The sequence below is a fragment of the Acinonyx jubatus genome, chromosome E2 (genome assembly GCF_027475565.1).
Source record: "Acinonyx jubatus isolate Ajub_Pintada_27869175 chromosome E2, VMU_Ajub_asm_v1.0, whole genome shotgun sequence".
Taxonomy (NCBI): Eukaryota; Metazoa; Chordata; class Mammalia; order Carnivora; family Felidae; genus Acinonyx; species Acinonyx jubatus.
Window position 1 is genome coordinate 28,842,521 of NC_069396.1, and position 25,045 is coordinate 28,867,565.

The following is a 25,045-nucleotide window of genomic DNA, read 5'->3' on the forward strand; positions in this document are numbered from 1 at the left end:
GGGGTAGCCAAACAAAGCTTTGGTCACAGAGCCACCCCGCACGCCAGGATTCCGTCTCCGGGGGCGGCTCTCTGCTGACAGAACTGGGACCTCGCGGCGGACGCCTGGGACTGTAGTCTGCGTCACGATCTCCGCGCGGACACGACTGGCAAGCTGCGGCTGCGTGACACTCGCCAGGAAGGTCACCCGCACTGGAGCGCGTTAACACAGGAATCGCCAACATTTATGGAGCACGTGCGCCAGCTTCTGAGCTAAATACCTAACGTTCATCAACGGAGTGAGTCCTCACCGAGACCCCCTGACCCAAGTTCTTGTGGTTGTTGCTAAAGCAGGCGTCGCGCTCAGGGTGGAACCCGAGTCGGGGCTTGAACTCACGACCCTGAGATCAAGACCCGAGCTGAGATCGAGAGTCAGAAGCTTAACCGGCTGAGCCCCCCCAGGCCCCCCAAGCTCTAGCTCCACCACATTTTATTTACAAAAACGCCGAGGCTCAGAGAGCTTAAGGCACTTGGGTACCATCACCCGGGTACCAAGCCGTGGGGCCACCCCGTGAACTCAGTTTGCTCGGCCTGTTTCCACATTCTCAGTCGCCCCACCAAGCTGCCTCCTGAACAGCTGAGCATGTCACAGTGACCTCACGGTAAGGGAAGGGTAGAAATAACGAGCCGATAGCAATCTGAGGCTTCCTTTCAAAAACATTTACTTAAAAACACGACAGCGAGTCTACTTAAAGAGAAGTATCAATGGAACACAGTACAAGTTCGAAAACGGCCTGGATCTTGAAGGCGAAATGAAAAGTAGCAGAGGCTGGAAAGCCCTGACGTGTACGTAACAGGCCTCAGTTAATGGTGCTGGTAGCGTGTGCGTTTGAGGAGCGATCGGGCATGATGAGGAATTTTCCAATGTACTGAAAAAATCCCCACTGTCAGGCCCGCAGTAACAGTCCCCGTGGTCGGCAGCTTTCTGACCTTGCCTCGAATGTCAATGTCAATAGCTGTTGTCACCAGTCAATGGGCCTCCCTTTTGGTACTTAGAGATTCTCTTTATGCACTTAAAAGGCATCATTAGTACCAAGTGGCTATTAAAGCAGTCTTGCTGTTCAGAATGATTTTCTGAGGCAAATGCAGAGGAAACGTGTTGAGGGTTGAAGTCATTAGCTGTGACCACAGAAGGACCGACCGTGGGCAATGGTGCCATTAATCTTGATAAGGGGAAGTGTGCACAATTCATAAAATCTACTTGGTGAGGTTTCTCCCTAAATGGACACCCGGCTGAATGACCCCATGTCTTTGCTCTAGGTAAGAGGGACACGCGTGAGCTCCGACACGGACCGGGGATAACGGTCGACGCAGGCAGGGCTGCTGGGGGTGGGGACACCACAGTGATTCCAGGCCGCGTGGGGAGGCCAGGGAAGCTGGAGGGTAGTGGGGGAAGAGGAGTTGCGGTGGGCATTTTAGCTAATGATCACCAGGGACCAGGCACAACGCTAATGCTTATGTGGTAACTGCCTAATGCTCATGACCATCCTGAGGTGAGACCTTGTGACTTCCACCCAGACCTCGTGGATTACTTGCTCTTGGAACCTAGCTGCCATGAAGTGAGGCACCTCAAGCATCCCTTGGAGACAGTAGAAACCTCTGCAGGGGGCAGAGCCCCAGACCCTCCTTGGAAGTGGATCCTTGAGCTCCAGTCGAGCTGCCCCTTCTCCTACCGCACGGATAGAGACAAACCATCCTCGCTTAACCCTACCCGAGAGGCAGATCCGTCAACAAAATCAACGACTGCCGGTTTGGGATTTTAGTGGCCTGGGGTACATAGCCCAGGTTTGGTATAAAAAACTGAAACACAACAAAAGACCTTTCTAGCTTAGTTAATGAACCACAGAGGTTGAGGACTATTGCTCTAGACTCGTCACCATTATCACTGTTGGAATCAATGTTCTAGGGCCCACTCTCTAATGTCTTAAATAAAGCTACGTTGGCGGTTGGAGATGGTCCCAGGCAACGAGAGAAGATGTCAGTCTCTCGTGGTCTCGTAAGTAATAGTCACCCTCCACACGAATATGGGTTAATTCACCAAAGAGTGGAATGGGCACCCACCAGCATACCACTAACGCTGGTCACAGCGTTAAATAATGCTGGATCTCAGAGTGACCCCAACTATCCACTTTTCAATTCTCTTTCAATCCTCTGATGACACAAAGGTGACAGATCATATATATATGGGGATAATACATCACACTATATATATGGGGATAATACATCATTCTATATTACACTATAATATAGGTATATACACTATATATATACTATATATTACTATATATATTATACTAAATATAATATGTATACTGTATATAATATTTATTCTATATATAATATGTATACTGTATACCTTATATATAGTATAATATATACAGTATATATAGTATATATACAATATATATACACATGTATTATATATATGTATAGTATATATATACTATATATATAGTATAATATATACAGTATACATATTATATTTACATACAATATAATACACTATATATTTCAATCCTCTGATTACACAAAGATAACAGATCATATACATATGGGATAATACACCATACTATATACACACTATAATATATACACACTATAATATAATATACTATATATATACACTATATATATAGTAGTATAGTGTATATATACATGGTAGTATAGTGTATATATATAGTATATTATATTATAGTGTATATATAGTGTATATAATATAGTGTATATATGTATATATACATATGTATATATGTATATATGTGTATATGTATATATGTATACATGTGTATTTGTATATGTATATATGTATGTATATATGTATATATACACATATATGTATGTATATATGCATGTATATATATGTATGTATATATGTACATATATAATATCGTATATATATGTACATATATATAGTATATATGTATATGTATACATATATATAGTGTGTATATATACATATATATATATATATATATATATATCTGCCCCTGGTTCCTGGCACAGAACTCCTATTTTTATTTTTATTTTTTTTAAACATTTATTTATTATTGAGAGACAGAGAGACAAAGAATGAGCATGGGAGGGGCAGAGAGAGGGGGAGACACAGTATCTGAAGCAGGCTCCAGGCTCTGAGCTGTCAGCATAAAGCCTGACGTGGGGCTCGAACTCACAAGCAGTGAGATCATGACCTGAGCCGAAGTCGGATGCTTAACTGACTGAGCCACCCAGGCGCCCCAAGGCACAGAGCTCCTAAAAGCCATGTAATTTCCTAAGTGATAAGAACACTAGGAATATCTTTTGTTCTAATATTTTGTCTTTGACCTCTCAGTTCCTGACCCAGCGCTCCTAAATCCCTTAGAATTTCCTGGGTGATAGGAGTGTCTTTTATTTTAATGAGTTGATTCTTGGTGGGCTCCTGCTTAGGATCCTCTGTCCCCATCTCTGTGCCCCTCCCCCTGCTTGCACTGTCCCCAAAATAAATAAAAATTTAAAAGAAGAAGAAGAAGTTTCTGTGCTCTGGGCTCTCCCAGACCTCATCCCATTACCTCCTCATTTGGCTGTTCATCTGTACCCTTAATCATGCCCTTTAATAAACTGGTAAACGTAAATGTGTCTATGAGTTCTGTGAGCTGCTCCAGCAGATTAATTGAACCTGAAGATGGGTTTGTGGGAACCCCTGATTTGTAGCTCAGTCGCCAGATGTTGTGGGTAACTTGAGGACCCACTACTTGTGACTGGCACCTAAAAAGAGGGAGGTCTCGTGGGACTGAGCCCTTAACCTGCGGGATCTGATGCGATCTCTACGTAGATAGTGTCAGACCTGAGGTAAACTGTGGGATACCCAGCTGGCGTCACAGAATGTCACTTGGTGTGGAGAAGCCTCACACATGGCTGGAGACTAGAAGTGCCAGAAGTGAAGACAATGTGGAGGTGGTGAGAAATTAAAGAGGTTGAAAAATTTCCAACATGGCGCCACCTTGGCTTCAACATCTCTCTAACTCGTGGCAGAAATCAGGGAGGTGGTGTGCCACCAACCAAAATTCAAGAAACACTGATCTAATAAGTCTTTGTTCCCACAACAACTAAGTGAGAGAACCAGAGAAATCATGAAAGAGCCACATGGTTTATGATCATCCCAGAAAGCTGAGTTTCCGAGACACTTGGTGACTTGTCCAAGGACTTGGGTCACTGTTTCTCCCTCATCTTCAACTTAACATGTAATGAAGAAAAATGACATCACTAGAGGGGGTCCTCTGCCATATAACTGGTAAATAGCCATTCAACTCCATTTGTTTTCTTTAGAGAGAGTGAGAGAGAGAGCACATGAGCATGAGTAGGGGAGGGGCAGAGGAAGAGAGAGAATCTTAAGCATGCTCAGCATGGAGCCCCACATGGGGCTCGATCCCACAGACCCTGGGATTATGACCTGAGCTGAAATCAAGACTGAGACACTCAGGCACCCCCATTAGACTCCATCTTTACTCTGATCTCAGAATAAGGGCCAAAGAAGCTCCAAACGAGATGGGGAGAGAGGAAGGGGAGGCACAGAGGGTAGAAGACAAATTTCAGAAGTTACGTGGAGAACAAATTGGTTCAAAAAGGAAGAACTTTCTAATGCCAAGGCTGCAAATGGCTACGTCAAAAGACAGCGGCAGGCCAGCCAACCCCCCCGCCCCCATTGGCTCTTTTATTTGCCTGAGATAGAGTCTTCCAACCTTGGTGTTGGCTTTTCCCGAGCATGTAGGGATTCTGGACCACATGTTCACGTTTGGGGACAGAATTGTCTCCCGCACCGAGGTTACAAGTGACTCCTATGCTGCTTACACCCTGAAATCCTAGCAGGTCTTCAGACAGCTGCGAGTGGCCTCTTCCCCCTCCAATCACTACACGCTTTGAGCTTCAGGATGGTGGGGGTGAGGGTATGGGTGTGGGTGACTGAACCGGATGAGGAGAATGAATGTGAATGCAGATTAAATCCAGGAGGAAATGTTGGCATCTGTTATTGGGATGTGATTTACTTGTGGCCAGCAGCAGGGACTCTAAGCACTCATGCTGAGCTTAGGGCTTGGCCAGTGCTACCCAGGTTAAAAGCCCACCAGACCACATAGGGTGCTTGTTACAAAGGCAGATCCCCAGTGTGATTCTTTAGCTGTGGGCTGATTCTCATGGTAGAGATCCAGGGGCTACATTTTGCCAAACGCTGACCTGGGGTGTCTCAGCTGCGTCCCGGGGACATGTGGACAGGGGGAAAGGTGATGGATGCTCTCAGCCAGGATATGCGGGCTGTGCCCAGGAAGCACCAAGAGTCCTTTCCCATTGGACATTCCTGAGACGGAAGGAGCTCCAGTGGCCTGAGACAATAGACGCACAGGCACTTAGAATCTCAGAAACACAGGCTCTTATTCATAATGGAATAAAAGCATCTTAAAATAATAGAGTTGCAGGGCGCCTGGATGGCTCAGTTGGTACAGCATGTGACTCTTGACCTCAGGGTTGGGAGTTCAAGCCCCACGCTAGGCATGGAGTCTACTTAAAAATAAATAAGTAAAAATAATTTAAAAAACAGGATGCAGTAGCAGTCGATCTCAGCCGTTAAGAATAAGTTGTATTCAGAGTTTAACTTCTTTACTTCATTAGCTGAATAGCTGACACTGAGTTACTTCATCTTTCTGAGCTTCTGCTTCCTCCTTCATTAGATGGGCCTCCTAGGGAGTAGAATATAATGCCCTCTTGCACGGTTGTGACATATACATGAGTCAGAGCGTTTAAAGGACATGGCGTTGAGGGTGCTACAGGGGAAGGGGTCCAGAAACTCTTATTATCGTTGCCAAGGTCATAGGATCTTAGGACCAAAGGTGATCACAGAGATTATCTAGTGAATCCAGGGACCATGCAGAGAGTGACTCCCAGTGGAGATGAATCAATAACGGAAGAAGCCACTGTTGTGCGAGGCTCCCTTGGTCCAGCCTCTCCTCTCAACCTAGTGGTGGTGGGTGTTCTCCAGCCGAGGAAAGAAAGGAAGTTTGGAGGCCCATCTCCTCGAGACCGTCCCAACCTGACACCCACCGCCTTTCCTTGTTTCCTGACACCTGCCTTGCAGAGCTCGCACGCCTCCCGTCGGTGGGCACCAGCATCAGCCGAGGAGAGCGGGGCTGTGTCCTCCCTCCCCTTGCTCTGGTATTTAATCAAGACAGTATTCAAAATATGATTCTGGGAGATTATATTGGGAGATTTGCGGGAGGCTCTCAGTGGGGGCAGCGACAGTGGGAACAGATTGCCACTGGGGGCCCAAGGCTGGGATAATCGGAGGCTCAGACGTGCCTTTCTCAGGCCTTCACCCACACTCTTGGAGTCCACCCCCAGCCCTGGAGCGGCCAGCACACCGGGATGGAGAACTAGATCATTCCCCATATATTACAGCCGGGGAAACTGAGGGGGGGAAGGGGCTTGTCCACAGCCCCAGCCAAGTAGCCATGGCATTGAGATGCTAAAGCTCTTTTCTGGGATTCCAGCCGCTCTTTCCTGCCCTTCCTACACCCACGTCTCCAGCCAGGATCTAGGCCTGGATCCTGGGGCAACCCTGGGCTGCCTGCTGGTGGCGCTCTGGGCGGGGGGAGGTGAGGAGAAACTAGGCCTCACAGACAGGAGCTGGGGAGACAACTTCCTGAGTTTCTGAGTGGGAAAGCAGGCAGATACCTGGGCCTCTCTTCCCAGGACTCACGGTTCCATAAAAGGCTGGATGACTGGGAGAACTCCCTTCTCCCCCCTGCCCCCCCCCCTCCTGGGGGGCAGGGGGGCTCCTGCACTCTCTGGATCAGCCACACGACCTGGGGCTCAGGTGCCTCTCTGCTCTCTGGCCTTCACTTTTCCTGTCTCCAAGGGTCTCGGTGTGACGCTAAGGGTCCCTCTACCCTCCACAAAAAGGCTCGCCGGAGCCCCACTCCCAGCCGAGGCCCTCAGAAGGCGCTTCTGCTGACTCCGCAGCTTCTGGAGGGGTCTACCTGGCCCCCCAGGAGGGGGTGGGGTCGAGAGCGCCTTGAAAGAAACCTCCAGCTAATGCTCTTTATTACAAGCGTTAATCCCGCAAAGCCGACTGGAAATAATGTTTATCTTTTCGCAGTTTAATTTCCCGGACCCTAAGCCGCGGGTCAGTGAGGGCGACTGGAGGTCCCCCGGGGAGCCTGGGGGTGGGAGCAGCTGGTGCCCAGAGCAAAGCGAAAGCAGGGAAGGGATCATCCGGCGGAAGCGAGGGAAAGGAGCATGAACCGGAAAGAGGCAATGGACCCTGAGTGGAAAGCTGGGGGTCCCCTCTCCGCCACGGATTCCGTGTGACCCTGAGCCAGTCCCCTGCCCTGCCACTTGGCCTCAGTTTGCTCATCTGGGGAAGAGGTTTGTCCTTTGTAAGCCATGATCGCTAAGGCCCCTTCCGACCCCGGGGTCATTCTATAAAAAAGAAGACAAGGTGGGGGCTGGGAGGGCGTCCGCCGCCTGGTCCCCGGTTTTTCCAACCACTTCTTCTCCGCAGCCTCCGGGAGGTCTGACAATCTCCGCGCCTCCGACCCCCCAGGATGCGATGATGGGGCGGGGCGGGGGTGGGGGGGAGGGGGGAGGGGGCTTCCCGCCCCCCGCTGCAGTGCCAGGCGCTGATTTAGCAGCCGCCACCCGGTCTCGGGGCCCGGGCCGAGCCCAGCGGTGGAGACGCAGCTCCCCCAGGATCCGGTCCTTGGGCGCACACCCCGGCTGCCCTTCTCCTGACTTCCCGCCCGCATCAGCTCCCCGCAGCTCCCCTCTGGGGCCCCGTCCCGGGTTCATCTCCCCCTCTCCCCGTGGGCAGCGGCCAGCTCCCTGGCTGGCTCCAGCCGAGGCCAAGAGGCCCGGGACGCGAACTCAGGCCGGTCGCGGGCGGCTTTCCATCTCTCCGCCCCCGCCCCTGCTCCAGACGCGGCTCCCCGCGGGGCACCGAGGCCGGTTCCCGGCCCATCGGCTCCCATTGGTCGGCCTGTACCGGAAGTGATTGCCGACCCTTGGTTCCATAAAAGAATGTCTCCTCTTGCCTCCCCGGGACCCAGCAAGCCGTCACACTTTGCCGTTTTGTACGACGGGAGGAGCGCGGGGATGCCCGCTGCGTGCCAAGGGACGGCCAAGGTTATCCCCATCCCCCGTCCTCCCAAGAAACTAAAACCCAAGTACGAGCCCGGAAACAAATGCAGCTTCCAAATATGCTGACAGCTCCCCGACCTCCGACCTCACCATTTCCGCCCCGTTGCCCCAGTGCACAAGACGCCGCTGCCGCGCGTCACCCTGCTGGGCCAGTTAGGTACAGGCAGCGTCAGGTAGACACAGGCGCCCTCAGGGCCTCGGCTTTAAACTCGCCAGCCTGTCTCCTTGCGGTGAGAGGGACTGAGGTCTGCAGCTCACGCCGCCCTGGCCCCAGATCCCTGGCCTCATTCCATCCTCCCCTCCGCCCTGGCCTCTCCCAGCGCCCCTGGCACAGACACGCCACACGGGTCTGGTTTGATGTGATTATTTTTGAGGACACAAGGAATAAGGACGAGGAGAAGACGCAGGTGCTCCTTAGGGACCAGGTCGGCGCTGAAGTTACAAAGTGAAAGGGGGTAGGGTGGGGGTGAGCGAGAGAAGGAGTTGCTGCAGACCCTGAATCAAGAGGAGGGAGGCCGACTCGGTGTCCCGAGTGGGTGCACAGGACAGACTCGCCCGGCTGTCCCATCCGGCCCTCCCCCGGGTGCCCTGCGCCACCTCCTCCAGCGGGTCTGGCAAGATGCACGTCCACCCGCCACTCCCAGCTCTGCGTGCAAGAAGGGCCGGGGTAAGGGTTTCTGTGTGTCTGTCTCTTAGGCGAAGTGAGAGCCCCCAGTCCCTGGCAAGGTCTCCCAGCTTCCGAGCGTGGAGGTGAGTTCCAAAAGTAGGGCGTATTTCCGAGATTCTTCCGCAAATCGCAGCCATTGCGCTAACCTGCTGAGAGAGGAAAGGTTGATTAAAACCCGAAGGCCGCTTGGCGCTGATTCCCAGGAAATGGAAGGTCGGTGGTGTCCCATCCGAAGGGAATCAAAGGTCTAGAGGCAATTTGCTTGCTAGAAGGAACATTCGGACCCCGTTATGTGCAAATTCAAATAACAGCGTAACCCAGTTTTCTAAGCCAGTAGCTAATCCTGAGAGAAATTACTACAAAGCAGAATCTGACAGTAATTGCCGGAAGCTGCCTGATGCTGGGGGGAATGTCCCTTTGTGGGGTGCGATTCCCTTCCGCCAGGCACAGTCAGAGAACCAGCCAGGGCCAGTAGGCAGTGATTGGCAGTCACACCCGGCTGGGGCTGAGCCCTTGGGGGTGAGCGCTCTCCAGGGACAGCCCCAACCCTCGGCCACCCTCCCCAGGGGTTTCAGCCGGCCCAAGGCAGGGCTCCAGCTGGACTTAAGCGCTGGCCTTAAACCAAGTGCATGTATCTGGCCCGTCCTTTCAGGCTTCTTGGAAGGCCCTGGTTCCGGCCCAGCCCTAGCAAACTCTTGGTGCAAGCACCGCAGGGGCCAGCTGGCCTCCCCCGAGGGGCGGGCAGGGGGCAAGGGTGTCTCTGCCAGAATGTCGTGATGGAGCCCACCTGGCACATTTGCCAGCACATTGGGCACCGGGGCGCAGAGGTCTAGGTTGACGACTTGCTCAGTGCCCCTAGGCAAGTTACTGTCTCACTCTGAGCCCATTACTATTAAGTTTCAAAAGGAGGCGGAATTAGTGCTTTGGTTCCTAAGCTGCTGTTTCAGGAAGCGCTGTGGGACAAGCCCGCTCCAGGTCCCAACGTGGCCGCGCCCCAGAGGCCGAGAGGCTGGACAGTGGCCGGGCGGCACCGTGGGCAGCCCTGTCCTTTGGACAGACACACCCAGCGCCGTTGGGGACCCACTACCTTCTGCTCCAGACGGGTACTGGCACCGCACTGCAGGCTCCCTCCGCCGCGGGCAGGGCGCACAGTTCATCGGCGGCCCCTGCAGGGCGAACGGGTGGTTTCCAAAGGCTTTGGCTGCGCGGGAAGACTCTTCGCCCGCGGAGTCTCTGGGGACGGTGGGTGGGCCGCCGGAGCCCGGAGGCGGTCCCGGAATCAGACGGCACTCGGGACTTCGCGGCCTGGGAGGGGTTGGCGCTGCCCCGTCGACAGCGCTGGCTGCCGCAGTGTGCGCCAGGGACCAGATGCGCGGTTTCTCGCGGCACGGGTAGTGCAGGGTCAACGTGGGGCCCCCAGGCTCCGCCCGGAGGAAATCCGCTTCTCCCGACCCGGGGGGCTCAATGAACGAGAAGCGGCGCGCCGCCAGGCCGCACTCCCGGCGCCCCAGCCGGGCCTCTCGAGCCGCCGCGGCGGCGTATGGTGCTGGCTGCGCCTGCGAGTCTTTATGAAACTCAGCCAGCCTGTCCGTAGCGGTGGCCACCGCCTCCTCTTCTTCGGCCTCCTCCTCTTCCTCCTCCTCCTCTTCCTCCAGGTCTTCCAGGTCACTCAGCCGGAGCCCTCGGGCCTCCTGGCTTGCAGAAGCATCTGCGGGAAATCAGGACCGAGTGAGAAAAGCCCCAGGCCCCAAGGGAAATCCGCGGGAGTGCCCACCCCCGAGAAGCTTTTAGCAAGATGGCTGTGACTGAGGGCATTCTCGGGGTTGCTCACCAGGCTGGCCAAACTCGTCTCTTACAGTCCTCCCAGCGCTCCGGCTTGCCCCCCCCACCCCCCCCCGCCCCCACCGGGAAAGAATGTAGGCCCCAGCCCTGCCCCCACTCCTGGGAAGACTCCTCTCTGGTGCAAAGAAACTAACGCTTTTTCCTGCCTGCGACCTGGATCTCAGTGTCTCCACCGTAAAGCAAACAGACATACACCCAAGGGGACACTTTCCCCTCCAATTCCAGCATCCACAGGTAGCTGGTGTGTATTATTTAATTCAGCAAATATTTATGGAGTGCCATCTATGGGCCAGACGTCATTTAGGCACTTGGGTATTAAGAATTTAGGGAATACAGCAGCGAGTAAGAGACACTGTCTGGTGGAGGTGATGTTCTGGCAGGGGGAGGCAGACACGGACCGGACCGCCTTCCCACAGTGATAGGTATGACAGAGGAAATACAATAGGCCGATGTGATAGGGAATAACTGAGGGGCTAAGTGAGCTTGGGTGGCCAGGGAGGGCTTTGTCCAGCCCACACTACAGAAGTCAAGAAGAAGCCAGTTATGTAGGGAATTCCAGGCAGAGGGAACTGTACAGGCAAAGGCTCAGAGGTGTGTGCGTGTGTGGTGGGGGAGGAACACAAGTGCAAGGGTAAGTCAGGGAACGCCTCCAAAGACGCTGTTGTCCAAGGCAGCTCACCAAAGCGCCATCAGCCCGCTATCTAGCTGGGAAAGCCGAAAGGTGGGGTGGGGAACATTCTGGGTACCTTTGGCGTCACCATTCAGGCAGCCCAGGGACTCCTCTGCTCCACTCTCAGCCCTCCTCTCCTCCCCGCCTTTGCTCTTGGGCGCCCAAGTCATCTTGTTCTCCTTCTTGAGGCGCCGGCGCGCGTTGGCGAACCAGGTGGACACCTGGGTGAGGGTCATCTTGGTGATGATGGCCAGCATGATCTTCTCGCCCTTGGTGGGGTAGGGGTTCTTGCGGTGCTCGTTCAGCCAGGCCTTGAGCGTGCTGGTGGTCTCCCGGGTGGCGTTCTTCCGGCGGCCAGTGCCACTCAACTCCACGGCTCCATACCTGGGGGGGGGGGGGGGAGAACCTGGATCACAGTTCTGGGTCTGAGAACCTGGGGCTGCAGGCAGGAGACAGTCTGAGGCCGGGAAATGAGGTTCCGTGCTCCCCCCTCCTCACACACCCTCCTTCCCAGGCTGTTCCCAGATGGGCCCTATGGCGGGAGGCGGGGAAGGACCTGTAACGCCAGCTACCAAGGCACCCCATGCCTTACCGGTCGTACTGGTACGGCCCCAGGGTCGGCTCATAGGGGTAATAGGCTCCTGCTTGTGCCAGGCCAGGTGTAAAGTTCCCTGCGGCCTCTTTAAGTTCATACTGTGGATTCTGGTGGGGGTTGGGGTGGGAAGAGAGAATTCAGGATGACGTTTGGGGAAGAGGCAGTATAGTTGCTAAGGGCGTGACCTCTGGAGTCCAGTCCGGCCCTACCACTCTTACTGGCTATGCCACCTTGGGCACAGTTGTTTACTCTGTGCCTCAGTTTCCCCTTGGCAACTTGGAACAACAACAGTACCTCTAGGGTATGGAAGAAGCACCCTTGGCAGAATCCTTGGTGCAGAATAAGCAGTGGTTAAACGCGAGCTCTCCTGGTTATTACTGTCACCACTTGTGACTACTCCCAATCCCCCCTCCCTACCAGCTGGGGACCTTCCCTGCTGCCTCACTCTCCTTCCAGAGCTATTCTCTGACGCTCTGTATCTTCGTGGCTTTGGCAAGGGGTTTGAGCCCCTCTTCATTCCAGTTTCCTCGTCTGTAAACTGAGGCTCCCTACCTCACGAGTGAACAGAAGCACAGATGTTTTGTAATCAGGACGGAGTTCTGCAAAGGGTCAAACTGCCCCCCGCGCTTTATAATCCTACCCGTTTCCCTTCCTCGGAGTTTCGCCTCCTTCCTAGATGTCCCCCCCCACCCCCCTCTCCCCCAGACGTCTTACTGGATTTCACCCGCTGCAGCCTTGTTCATGCTCCCCCCCCCCCCCCCCCCCCCCCCCCCCCCCCCCCCCGGCCGGATGGGTTTTGGCGAACAGACCCAGGCTCCACCCGGGGTACTCACCAGCGCCCCGTACAGCGCGGGCGGCTCTGGGCTGTAGGGCAGGTAGCCTGGGTAGCTCTGGGCAGCTGCGGCGGCCGCGTAGGGGGCTCCGTAGATGCCCAAGGCCGCGCCCAACTCGGGCCGCGCACTGCCCAGCAGCCGACCGTCGTAGGGCGCGCAGCAGAGAGCGGCCGCCGGGGTGGAGCCTGAGGCCACGTCTGGGACCGAGCGCGGGGCGGATTCGCAGCAAGTGGCGCTGGAACTTGCAGACACCAGAAACTACGGGGGTGAGAGGGGCGCACCGGAGATCAGAGACCGGCGCCTCAGGCTGGCGGGAGCCAGCGGCAGAACAGCCCGATCGCTCCCTCATTCAACATGAACTAAATGCCACCCAGAGCTGAGCGAGCACTCTGCTGCGATGGAAATGATCTGAAGACGTAATTTAGCCAAACTGCCCTCATAGGTACTTCTAAAACGTTGCTCAGGCTCCAGAGTCCCGGGGGTCGAGGCGATGGCACGGTCTGAAACCCGAATTACAGAAGCCAAACTCCTCTTGTTCCCTCGCCCACCCCTCCTCCGCCCCCATCACAGGATCTTACAAAGGCAGAGCTAGAAGTTGGGCTTAGCGACCACCATCACCTCTTACTCCAGCTCCCTTTTTTATAGATCCGGCACGAGCACCAGGGAGACTTGTCCAAGATCCCAAAGCGGGTCAGAGGTCAAGTGGGAACTAGACCCCACAATCTAGGCAGAAACTGGAGGACAGCGGTGGGTGTCCCCAGGAAATCCTTGTCACTGCACAACACCCACCGTAATCTGGAAAATCCAAGGAGCCGGAGCAGAGAGCTTGGACCCAGCCAAAGAAGGGAGAGGATAAGTACAGAAGTCAACAAGCAAACCACTGAGCAATGCTGAGGTGGAGAGATCCGGGTCACCTCGGATATCTGTACAATAAGGAGGCCTGTCTGGAAGATCTCTGAGATCCCACCCACCTCGCTTAGCGCGTGGTTAGTGCCCAAGTTTCGGGTCACACGATCTTCCGGCTTGCACTGGGGGAGTGGAAGGTTCTCGGCCAGAGGTTGGGGATGTCGGAGGGGTCTGTGGTACATTACCCTGGTCCCTGCTCTCTCTGTCTTCTCCGGAGACTCTTGCGAAAGGGGGGCGCTCAGCTGCAGGCGCGTGCACTGGGCACCCCCTCCTCTGTGTCAGCCCCCATCCCCCATGGAGGCCCTTCTTACCTGGGAAGCGCTGCCGTAAGGGTGTCCAAAGTGCGGGAAGGACATGGTAGCTGTCCCTGGCCCTCCTCCTTCCCTTGCGAGTTCCCGCCTCAGCCCCGCGATTCTGCGCCTCCAGCCGTGCGCCGCCTCGGTTCCTTACACGGCTGCTGGTGCCCAGCGCCCGGTCCTCCGCCCGCTTGGTACGACTGGAGGCAGAGCCCAGGGCAGTCCGGCTGCCGAGCCCTGCGCTCCAGAAGGCGCCCCTCCGGCCCGCGTGGTCCGGAAGACAGAAGGGCCCATGGATGGGCAAGGAAAGGGAGAGGATGCGGGTTCCCAAAGTCGCGCGGTGGCGAGGCAAGGTGAGGCGCGGCGCCGGGCTGTGAGGCTTCAGAGGTGTCCCAGTCCAAGGTGGCCAGAGGCTCAATGTGACGTCACGGTAATCCCGGGCCGCCAGGCGGGCCCCCGGGCCCTGGGGCCCCGGGCCACCAAGCGTGCCAAGCGCAGCCAGCCCGTGCGCGCGCGCGCACTCTCACCCACGCTCACACTTGTTCCGGGAGGTTTGTGCAGCTGGTGAGGAACGTCAAAGACCCTGACCCTCTGTGTTTGGCGCTGGATCCTACCCCTTTTCGCCTTAAACTCACGCGCGCGCGCGCGCGCGCGCACACACACACACACACACACACACACACACAACCTCTCCAAATTACCCGGGAGAAGTAGGAGAAACGCCTCCCTCTGTGCCGCGCAGGCCCCGGGCGCAGCGCGTTTACCTCCTCCCCTGCGGCCCGGAGGAGGAGAGAAGCAAGCCAGGCGGCGAGGGGGGAGAGAATACAAAAGAAGAGATAGGAGAAAAAAGAGAGGAGAAAAGTGGGGGAGAAAGGCAAGAGGGAGAAGGAGGAGGGGAGAGGAGAGAGATGAGTCCAAGCGAACAGAGGCGCGCGGGGGAGGGGAGGGAACTGGGGTGGGCGAAGGCTGGGCGCAGGTTGAACACAGGCAGGTGGAGGAGAGCGGCGGCTCGGGGGACTAGCCTCCAGCCCGGCTCCCCCGCCCCTCCGCTGCAGGAAAGTTTGTTCTCGCCACAAGCCCGGCACTGGTTGGGTCGCGGTCGGGGAGCGTCGGTGGTTCCCACTGGCCCGCCCGTCTTTGTGCTTCGGAATCTGGTTCCCCACCCCAGCCTCCCCAGGACTCTAGCTAGATTCAGGCTCTCGGGGCCCGGGTTTTTGCCAGGGTCTCGACCCAGGGGCTTCTCTGCAGCCTCTGGCCTCCGAACAGAGCGAATAGCGCCCCCTCGAGGCCAAGATTCAGTTCCGCTTGGACTCGGCCTGGAAACGCGCTAAAACTGACCCTTGGCATCCGCAGACAGCTGGCGAACACCCCTGGGCATCTCCTCCGAAGACGACGCTTGGTTGCTTCCTGCGCACAGACCGCTGTGTCCACGGGGGAGCCGGGGAGCCCCACAGGAAGGTGCCAGGGCCGAGCTGCAGCCGCTGCGCTCCGCTGGGGGTGGCGCTGGCGAGCTGCGGTTCAGCTCGCGGGGACTGAGGCCCAAGCCCGTCGCTCCGCCGCGACGCCGGGTTGGGCCCAGAGATCTGACTACCCCCCTCTATCCCAGGGGTCCTCAAAGGGGCGCTGATGGGCGGAGGAGCTCGTTTGTGCCCGGGAGGGGGCTGCGTGCTCTAGGCCTGGCACGAGACCAGCGGCCGCCAGTTTGTGAGCACTGTAGATCCTGCGCACTCAAGGCTCAATTCCCCAGGCCAGGCCTGGAGCATACCCACCGAGGGCCACCAAACCGCGACGTTGGGGAAGGGGGAGGGGCGGAGGGGGGGGAGAGGACGGGGAGTCCAGTCTAATGGGGGAAGGTCTTGGGGGGATGCTGCCGATATCCCAGTGGAACTCAGGCTCTGGGGCTTGCAGGCCAGAAACCTCAGAAAGTCTCGCCTTTCACTCACAGGGTTACAAAACGCTCTCCCAGGTCCTCTCTGCACCTCCTCAGAGGAATCCAGGGGGGTGGTTCAAGGACCCAGTTTTATTTTCTAGTTGAAACGTGTGGCTCAGATGTTAGGAACAACCCGGGACTCTGCCCTGGGATTTTGCGAGGCGAGGAGGAAGCCCAAAGACCATGCAAGGTCTAGGGCCCTGGCCTGGGATCCCTGGCCGCGAGCTTCCCTCTGGACTCTCGCAGAGGGAACTGGTAGGCCCAGAAGCCAGCTACCTGTTTGGAACAACATCGGCTCGCCCACCTCCCCAAACAGATTCTGCAGAACGCGCAAGGCACAGAAGAAGCCTCCAAGCGCAGACCCCTCTGCCTGGGATGATTATTATGAGGACAAGCTCCATTCTCAATATTAACGAACCCAGCTGGGTTGCCTGGTCCGTTACCTTGGAGAAACCTTGCGTTCAACCCCAGGGAAACTCCCAGTTAGAAAAAGAATCATAATCCTCGCCAGATTGATTTAGTGATAAAAATTCCCCATAATAGATACATCCCTTGATTTTTTCAAAACGCACTTTGGAGCTATCCACACATTTGCAGCTTGGATACATCTAAGCTATTTTTTTTTTTTTTTTTAAGGGAGCATTGGAGAGAATTCATTCAATTAGTCCCTTGGGGAAGATTACTGCTAATTAATTAATTGCAAACATTTCCAGAGGGAAGGTATGTCAATTGTAAAGTAATAACATTAGATAGTTGAAATACTTACTCAGCAACTTTGATTGCCCCTTCGTTCCTAAGCAGATTTTTTTTTATGACAGAAAGATGGGGTTGGTGGTGAAGAAAAAGCATTAGTTCTGTCCCCTGGCGATCTGGTTGCAAAGGAGAAGCTGCCATATAGAACGTATTGATTTTTTAGCTGATTTATAAGACCTCTGCGGGAGCAATGCCGTGTGCAGGGCCTCCAGGCCTAGCTCTTGTCTTTGTGCACTAGGATTAGAGAAAAGCAACAAGAGTTTTCAAGAGAAAAAAGAAAAAAGGAGGAAGAACACTGGTGAAGTACATTGGAGGCTTAGGCAATGAAGGTCCCTCAGCGCTTTTCTTCTTACGTAGAGAAGGACAAGCGAAAGAGCAGGTTTTATATTAAGGCACCTTTCTATTGTCTCCAAAGTTACTTGACAGTATCAGAGTGTCTTGGGGAGGGAGGCTGCCACTTCCAGACACGGGGAACCTTGGTTTCGTATTTCCTTCTATTGCTATGCCTGCCAGGTACCCTCGCGATTTGACTGTGACCACCACCAGCATTAGGTGGGGCTCCTTAAAAAATAGTTCTTAGGAACTGTGTTCTCTTCCGGCGATTTTCAGAGCCTCGTAACAAAACACAGCCGGTGGGTTCAACCAACATCAACCTTTGTCTGGCAGAGACCTGGGGCGGGGGGGGGAGACAAGGAAGTCTCTCTTCGAGGGCCTGAATGAGGGAAGCGGCCGTGGGATCTGCTCTCATCCTTCTGACCGTTGACAGACCCTCACTTTGGCAGCCGAGTGCTCTGGCTTCTCATTGCTTTGTTTAGCACGGATTAATTCAGTTTTGGGAAAAATGCCCGATGGTGCGTATGTGTGTGAATTTCACTGAAGCTAGTAGACAAACCTATGCGATGCAGACCCTCCCTGTTCTATTCGAGGGGGACACTCCACCCAAAGTATTTTCTACAAGTGGGCCAGACTCTTTTGTTGTATTATGCAATATGCCCCCATATGTCCTTTAGCTGCTCATTAAAACAAATATGAAGAGTCAAAGGCCTATTTGGAGCAGGGAGAGGCCTCATCCGCATTGTTTATTTGAAGTTCATGTTGCTTTGCTTTAAATTCGCTGAAGGTCCCTAGCAGACAGAGAGAAGGATGTGTCTTCGAGCAAGAAACAGACTCTTAACTAGAGAGAACAAACTGGTGGTTACCAGAGGGCGGGTGGGTGGGGGATGGGGGAAATAGGGGATGGGGATCAAGGAGGGCACTTGTCCTGACGAGCACGGGGTGACGTACGGAACTGTTGAATCACTGTATTGCACACCTGAAACTAACATTGCACTGTGTGTTAACTAACTGAAATGAAAATCAAAACTTTTAAAAAAAAGGACGTGTCTTTGACAATAAACTTAAATGCAGCATGCACACACACAAATCTTATTGTATTATTTGGGCTTAGATATCCATCATTTCCTAATATTTTATAAAGACGGAAGACTTGACAAGGGCTGGGGTGAGTAACAACCCAGAAATGCCCAAATCAAGTTCAAATGCCTCAAATCACAGATGCAATGTGTGAGTGTATGGGCATAATAACATAGATGAAAACGGGTTAAAGTTATATTTTTTAAGTACGGATTTTTTTTTTTTTTTTTTTTTTAGTGACTGTTTCTGCACTGAGAAGGACAAAATTTCCTCAAATCTATGCACGAATGAACAAGTGCATCTGGACAGATGCATCTATAATTTATACTGATCAGTCACCGCAGGTCTACCCGAGTAAAGCCGAAATGAACACTAATTGTTCTGACTCAAGTCCTGTGCATAGCATCCGATTGGGAAACACAGGGAGCCCCTGCCTGGCCTGAATACACACTGTCAACAGCAACCTTGGCATCAGGAGGAAAAAAATAAAAAGGCAAGAATTCCCAGATGAGGGTGCTAATGCCGTTTGTCAAGAAGGTGGCAACTAGAATGAATTTCTGAATAAAGTTAAAAAAAAAAAAAGACACTCGGTGCAGAGGTCCTGGTGTGTCCACAGACCAGGTACACCTGAGCTTAGTTACAAATCGTGGCGTGTAGATAATAAAATTCTCTTGCATTCGTAGCGTGCTTGGGAGCTATCCCAAACACCTCTGCTTTATCTCTTTTAAGGTTTAGGGTAAGGAAATTGGAGAAGGTGGGAAGCAAATCCAAGATCATGGAACCCAGTAGATGGCAGAGGGGGGGACCGGAATCCAGACCCCCAGACTTTGGGTCTTTCCACAAGACCGTATTTCAAACACACATAAAGGCAGACACAGCCAGGAGATGTGGTCTAACTCCAACTGGACCCAGAGAATTCACATGTCGTGTCCACACACAGTGTGATTTAGCAGAGAAAATATCAAAAGAGGGACCGGTATACACAAACAAATTCTGGATCTTTACCACATGCTTTTCTATCAGCCTGTATTATGAAAGCACTTACACAATATTTGGGGAGTTTTAGAAATTTGATGTGGATCCTTAACAGCAAGCAGCCCCAGCTGCGACTGATAAATATATGAATCAAAATAACAACAAAAACGCTCCAGAAAATCTAGCCAAGTTCGGGTCTCTCTACCTACACTGTTTAAAAAAAAAAAAAAAAAAAAGCATTGAATGGAATTTAGTTACTGACTACTGTCAGGGTAGGATATATATATACTTTTTAAGCTTTGCTTAAATAATATATATATTAAATAATATATGTATATATATATATATATATATAAAATATATACATTTTTTAAGCTTTGGCCTCAGTGGGGGGGGGGGGTGCAGTTTGGTGCATTAACTTCTTGCTTGTAAAGCAGTTTTTGTATATAGAAAGGCTTGATGATTTTTATCCTGTGGATGGTAACATCTTTCTCATGATAAGCTTAAGGCGTCTAGTGTTTTCAAGGAATTAAAATGGAAAGTAAACAACAGGCGTGTGGATTAGAAAACCAGAGAACAACTTAAAAAAAAATTTTTTTATATGTTTTTATTTATTTTGGGGAGGGGAGGGTGGGGCAGAGAGAGACGGGCACAGAGGATCCTAAGCGGGCTCCGTGCTCATAGCGGAGAGCCCAATGCGGAGCTCCAATCCACGAACCACAAGGTCATGACCTGGGCTGGAGTCGGAAGCTTAACTCACTGAGCCACCCAGGTGCCCCAGAGAACAGCTTCTGAAGACGAAGTCTAACGGAGAGAAACGCATGTAAGAAATAAGCACCTGAAAAGGACTGCATGTTAGGATCCGCTGGGCTAAGATGCCATGGCCTTTCCCCCTTTGTGACAGGGCCTAGAGGCGGTCCTGACTGTGCAGTTCGGGAACAGACTCGTGGCCTGGACCGACGGGGAAGGTTGCTGCCGAAGCGCTGACTCGGACGAGAGCCAGGGATGGTGCAGAGTTGGCCTACAGCTCTCTGACTAGGACACTGTGACCAGGCAGGCGATAAGGTGGGTCCTTGGTTATTCTTCCTGCTTTAGGATTTCGTTGCCAGAGACTTTTAAGGCTTCGGTTAAAACGTGCAGCTCCAAGCCAGAGCCATGTTTGTCCCACTGGTGACATTCCCCGGTTTTGTCTCTCACCGTGGCTTCTCCTACTTGTAATGCCGAGCATTAGAACGGGCCAGGAGCCTTCTTTTTTGCACCACCTGGGGCCCACGACTTGAGGGAAGCTGAGACCATTTGTGATGTCACGTGCCGGCCCCAGTAATTTACAGCAAATCGTCGCAAATCAATAAAAATATGGGAAGTATATCATTTTTAAAGGGGGAAAAAAAGAGAAACACATGAGACATGCCCATTAAGGGCAGAACCATTCCACTACCTGCTTGTCTGCTTGGGTCTGCAATTAAAAACATTCTGATAATAAATCTCCTTGCAGGCTCTTTTAATGCTTTTAACTTTCCTGAAGGTTCAAATTGGTATCCCAAAAATGTGCCAGGACTTTCACAAGGTATTTTATAGACTCATAAATAAATACGGCAATTAATCCGCGCTATATTTCTTTCATATTTGATGACAATTTATTATGGCGTTCACCGATTCAGTGCACAAAAACTCTAATGCACTTAAAATCGGATTTCAAACCAAACATTTTATGGGAAAATATAGTATTGATCATCCATTTAAAGATATCATGAAGATGATTCATAACCTGCCATAAAAAAAGATCTCATGAGGGTCTTACAAATGAGTGGGGTTCTGGAACAGTCTATTCATAAAACCAGAGCTATTGAATCTGTTCCTCTTGTTTTCTTCATCTATCTTTGAGTCTTCCAGCACTGATTACTTTTGCATGTTGCTGTTTTGTAAGAAAAATCTCCTTCCGTGGCATTTTTCATAGTGACAGAAGTCGTGGAATTTGGGAGTGAATATTTTCTATTGCAGTGTTCTCTTGAAATTCTGTCCGCAGGAAGAGTTTCAAGGGCAATCGAGGTGATTCTGATATCTTGGAGTCAAAGCTATGGTACGGCCCCCATCACATTGGGTGTTCTTGACAGATCACCGTGGTCCTGAGCAATCTCGTGCCCCTGATATTCCATAGTCCTAACATACCATGAATGGTAGAATATCTTCGGTGCACACACAGTACAGGGTGCCAGTGAGGACAGAAGAAAATCCGAGGGTGCTGGCCCTTCCATTCAAGTGGCACACAGGCCTGTCTAGGAAAAGCAACATATATGATTTGCTCAACAGACACACACTGTGTGTACTGAACGTTGGGCATGATGGTTAGGAGGCAAGGGTTGAGCACTGAACTGAAGACTTTCCTGCCCTCATGCAGGCTACATTCTAAGAAGTTAAATACTTTCAAGACATCCTGAAATCATTTATCGCTAGCGAAATGTGCATTTAGTGGCCAGCAAGGCCATTAAAATCTCTGAACCCACGGAGCTTAGAGTTTAGCTATAACATCTGCCCCAAATTGGATAGTACTTGTTTCATTTTATAGAATCTAGAGCCTATGAGAGTTTACCTTGCCTAGTGTAATGGAGCTCGTACTGGACTCAAGCTGCCGGTCACAAAGTGGTGGGAGAACAACGCATTCAGATTGCCACATTGAATTGTCGAGACGATGCAGTTTCAAGAAATAACCACCTCACCCAACATGTAGTGGATCCAAGCGGCTTTGTTTCTGGTCTATTTGTGTGGGTTGGGTCCCCTTACCCTTTGATGTCTACACAATACCGCATATCGGCATAGAAATGAAAAAAAAAATCAGGGCACTCAGATAGACGTCTTGGTCTCTTCGACGCTAACACCTAGAATTCTCAGCTGGTATATTTCACAGCTGAGACTAGGGTCATATGTAATGTCTGAACAACAGGGGAATGCGTCTCAGAGATACCGGTTGATGGGGATAGGGGATGGGACACAGCCGGGTTGGAAATTTAAGACCTCAGTGACTCAGTTGGTTCAAATCTACCCACATTAACGGCTAATGTATCGTACATTCATAACTTGCTCTCTTTCACTTTCCCAACTACACTGGGGGTTAAATAGGTGCGTTTTCTTACCCTCTTTCCACAGATGAGCAGCTGAGTTTCAGAGGGATTAACCCACTGGCTCAGGTGACATAGCCGATTAGCATTTGAGACAACTCCCAAGAGCCACTGGGTCTTTGAATGGTTGTGTGGTCCACTTCCGGGCCCCAGGACCTTTTTCGAGAAAGCATCAAGTCTGACCTTGGTGCTCTAAACGGGCGGGCGTTGGGAGGTACAGCCTGGCGGGTCTTCCCATCTCTGGGATGGTGACACCTTGTTCTTCCATTTTGGTTTTGTGATTGGATCTCCCCTGGCAGTTTTAAAGCCCCACGTGCCTCTGCTTTGTGGTGGTCCAGCTTGGCTCTGACCATGAGCTCAGAAGAGAAAGTTTGCCGTGTCCACAGCAATCACACAGGCCAGATGCTGAGAACGACGCACGTCATCAACAATAATAAATCCATCAACAGGACCTTGGTGTGAGTCTTCTCACCCTCATTTCTGAAAGTGTGTGTCCCAAAATCGGCTCATAAGATCTTCCAGAGGGGTGCCTAGGTTTGCTCCAGGCACAAACTGCTTTGAGTCTGTGGAGATGGGAGCACTGGACCCAGCGTCTAACTTGTGGTGGAGGGAAAATGGACTTGACAGAGACAGCATGAAATACATGAGCAGGATTAGACTGTCAGTGTAGACCGGAGAACATAAACCATTTCCTGTGCCACTCTCCAGCTCAAGGGCAGGGGCAGAGCAGAGGGGAAGCCTGCAACTATAATTACGAAATATAAATTTATACATATATAAAGGGAAAGGCTGAGGGTAGATGTTAACCACTAAAACTCCTTTTACGTTATAAACACCACAGGGATATGGAAAAGCAGCATGGGGATTAAGGACATCTTTTTGCCTTGGGACTAATTTATTACTCTAGATTATGCAGTTAACAGAGAAAGGAAAAATTGATAGGTGGCTGTTTTTCTGTAAAAGTTAAATGTGAGTAATGGGAGGGTCCTGCCCCTGGCTTTAAACACCTGATGATGGAGACTAAGGTGGCCAAGAGCTGAAGAGAGCAAGACGCTGGTTTGAGAGACAAGGCTGGGACCTAGCCTGAATGTACCACCGATTGCCTGGGAAGCTTTGGACAAGACTCTCTCTCTGCCTCTGGGAGCCTCAGTGTACCCATCTGAAAAATGGAGAGCTTGAACTCAGTGATCTAGGACTCCTGGGCTTACGTCTTTATGGGAATCAGGTCACATTGCCTTTTCCAGGACTCTAAAATCTCCCTGATACCTGGTAAGACTCTCTGAAAGTTCTTTTTGTTAATCATGGATGGTGCATCGAAATCTTTGGAGCATCTTTAAAAACCCACACATCCCCAGCCTCACGCCGTGAGAGTCTCAGCAGGCCTGGACGTTTGTATTTCAAGAAAAAAAATATATAATAAAAGGAGAACGTGCACCTGGTAAAAAGTCAAACTACCTGTGGGAGAAATGATGGATTGTCTAACTGATACCCACGCTGCTTCTTCCCGGCTAAGCACATCCGGATGTTGTCTGGGATAGCCATGTAGAGTCATGGCCACTTGCTGCTGGCTTTCTAGCATCTTTTACTTGGGGGGGGGGGGGCGGGTGATGGGGGAGAGGAGTATACCATGTGAACCAATTTTGGTTAATAAGGCTTAGAGGAAATCTGCATGGAGGATTCTGGGAAAGCATTTATTTTCAGGATAGAAGAGGTCCGAGGCAGGGCTGCCCCGCCTCGTCTTTTGAGTCCGTGAATGTGGATGTGATGACTGATGCCGCAACGTTCGTTCATTCACTGGTTCAACACACATTTATTGAGTATTTACTCTGCACCAAGTAGGATTCGGAGATGCTGGGATACAGCCGCAAACCAAACAAAACCCCCATCGTCATCGAGCTGACGTTGTAGAGCCGAAGACGGACAGGGTGCAAGGCACGCAGGTAAAATACAGAAATGTCCGATGAGGATACAAGTAAGTAAGTCAGTAAGTAAGTAGATAAATGAATAAATGAAGCAAGGGAGAGGAGTTTCCATGAGCACAGGGTCAAGACGATCGCGCAAAAGTAGCGGTCATATCAGGGAGCCAATAAACCCCTGGCTCCGGGCTTCTAGTTTGTGTCAGACAAATAAACTGGTTTTGTTTAAGTCTCTGTTAATTGAGTTTTCTATTACTTACAGCTGAATGAATTCCTAAGACAGTGTAGTGGGGGTGAAAGAGACACATAAGTCATCTGATTATTTCATCCCCACTCTCCAGCGGCGTGGACTCCTAACAGTTTCTTGGCTGCCTTCCAGAAACGTTCTATGTTAATACAAGCCATATAAACATAAGCTCTGTATACAATCTCTCCCTCTGTCTCTCCCTCTGTCTCTCTCTCTCTCTCCACCATACACCCGTACACACCCACCCACACGTAATTAATGACAACATAGCATGGTGGCTGAGGGCCCGTGTGCCCACAGCCTCTGTAGCATAGCATGACACAGAGTCTGGCTGCATCGTGGCTCCACCCTTTACCAGCCATGCTTTCTGGAACAAGTCTCTTAGTCCCTGTTTTTCAATTTCCCCATCAGTAAAATGGGGATAAGAAGCCTGCCACACAGGCTTCTTCTGATGATTTCATAAATTCCTATGTAAACCCTGGCACCGTGTGACCAGCCAGAAGTGTTAGCTCTGCCCCGTGCAACGAACACCACTGTGCTCGCTTAACCATCTACGGCACGTCTTTCAAATGCCCGGAGATGTTTCTCCTTTTTTTGACACATGGGTAGTATTTCTCAGCATGGAGGAGATCTGTAGCATTTTTTTTTCCCCTCTTACTATCCACGGGACATGCCAATGAGCACCCTA

General features: G+C 51.9%; 1 protein-coding gene across 2 annotated transcripts; it reads right to left on the reverse strand.

Annotated features, from left to right (window-relative positions):
- Positions 1-8,546: 8,546 nt before the first annotated feature.
- IRX6 (iroquois homeobox 6) lies at positions 8,547-15,590 on the reverse strand. 2 transcript variants are annotated; one of them, XM_053210582.1, is made up of 6 exons: positions 14,023-15,590; positions 12,806-13,063; positions 11,970-12,079; positions 11,454-11,761; positions 9,953-10,573; positions 8,547-9,011 (listed from the first exon to the last, which is right to left on the reverse strand). In XM_053210582.1, the coding sequence occupies exons 1-6, from the start codon at positions 14,065-14,067 to the stop codon at positions 9,007-9,009; spliced, it is 1,347 nt and encodes a 448-aa protein (XP_053066557.1). In that variant the 5' UTR covers positions 14,068-15,590; the 3' UTR covers positions 8,547-9,006. The 2 variants fall into 2 exon arrangements, with proteins under 2 accessions (XP_053066557.1, XP_053066556.1); XM_053210581.1 differs by having other exon boundaries at positions 8,547-9,014; positions 14,023-15,586.
- Positions 15,591-25,045: the final 9,455 nt, after the last annotated feature.

Coding starts and splice junctions, on each gene's coding strand:
- IRX6 (XM_053210581.1), bottom strand. CDS start 14,067: ATGTCCTTCCCGCACTTTGGACACCCTTACGGCAGCGCTTCCCAG. Junction 11,762..11,969: donor GGGCCGTACCAGTACGACCG/GTAAGGCATGGG, acceptor CCCCCCCCCCAG/GTATGGAGCCGTGGAGTTGA. Junction 10,574..11,453: donor CCTGAATGGTGACGCCAAAG/GTACCCAGAATG, acceptor GATTTCCCGCAG/ATGCTTCTGCAAGCCAGGAG.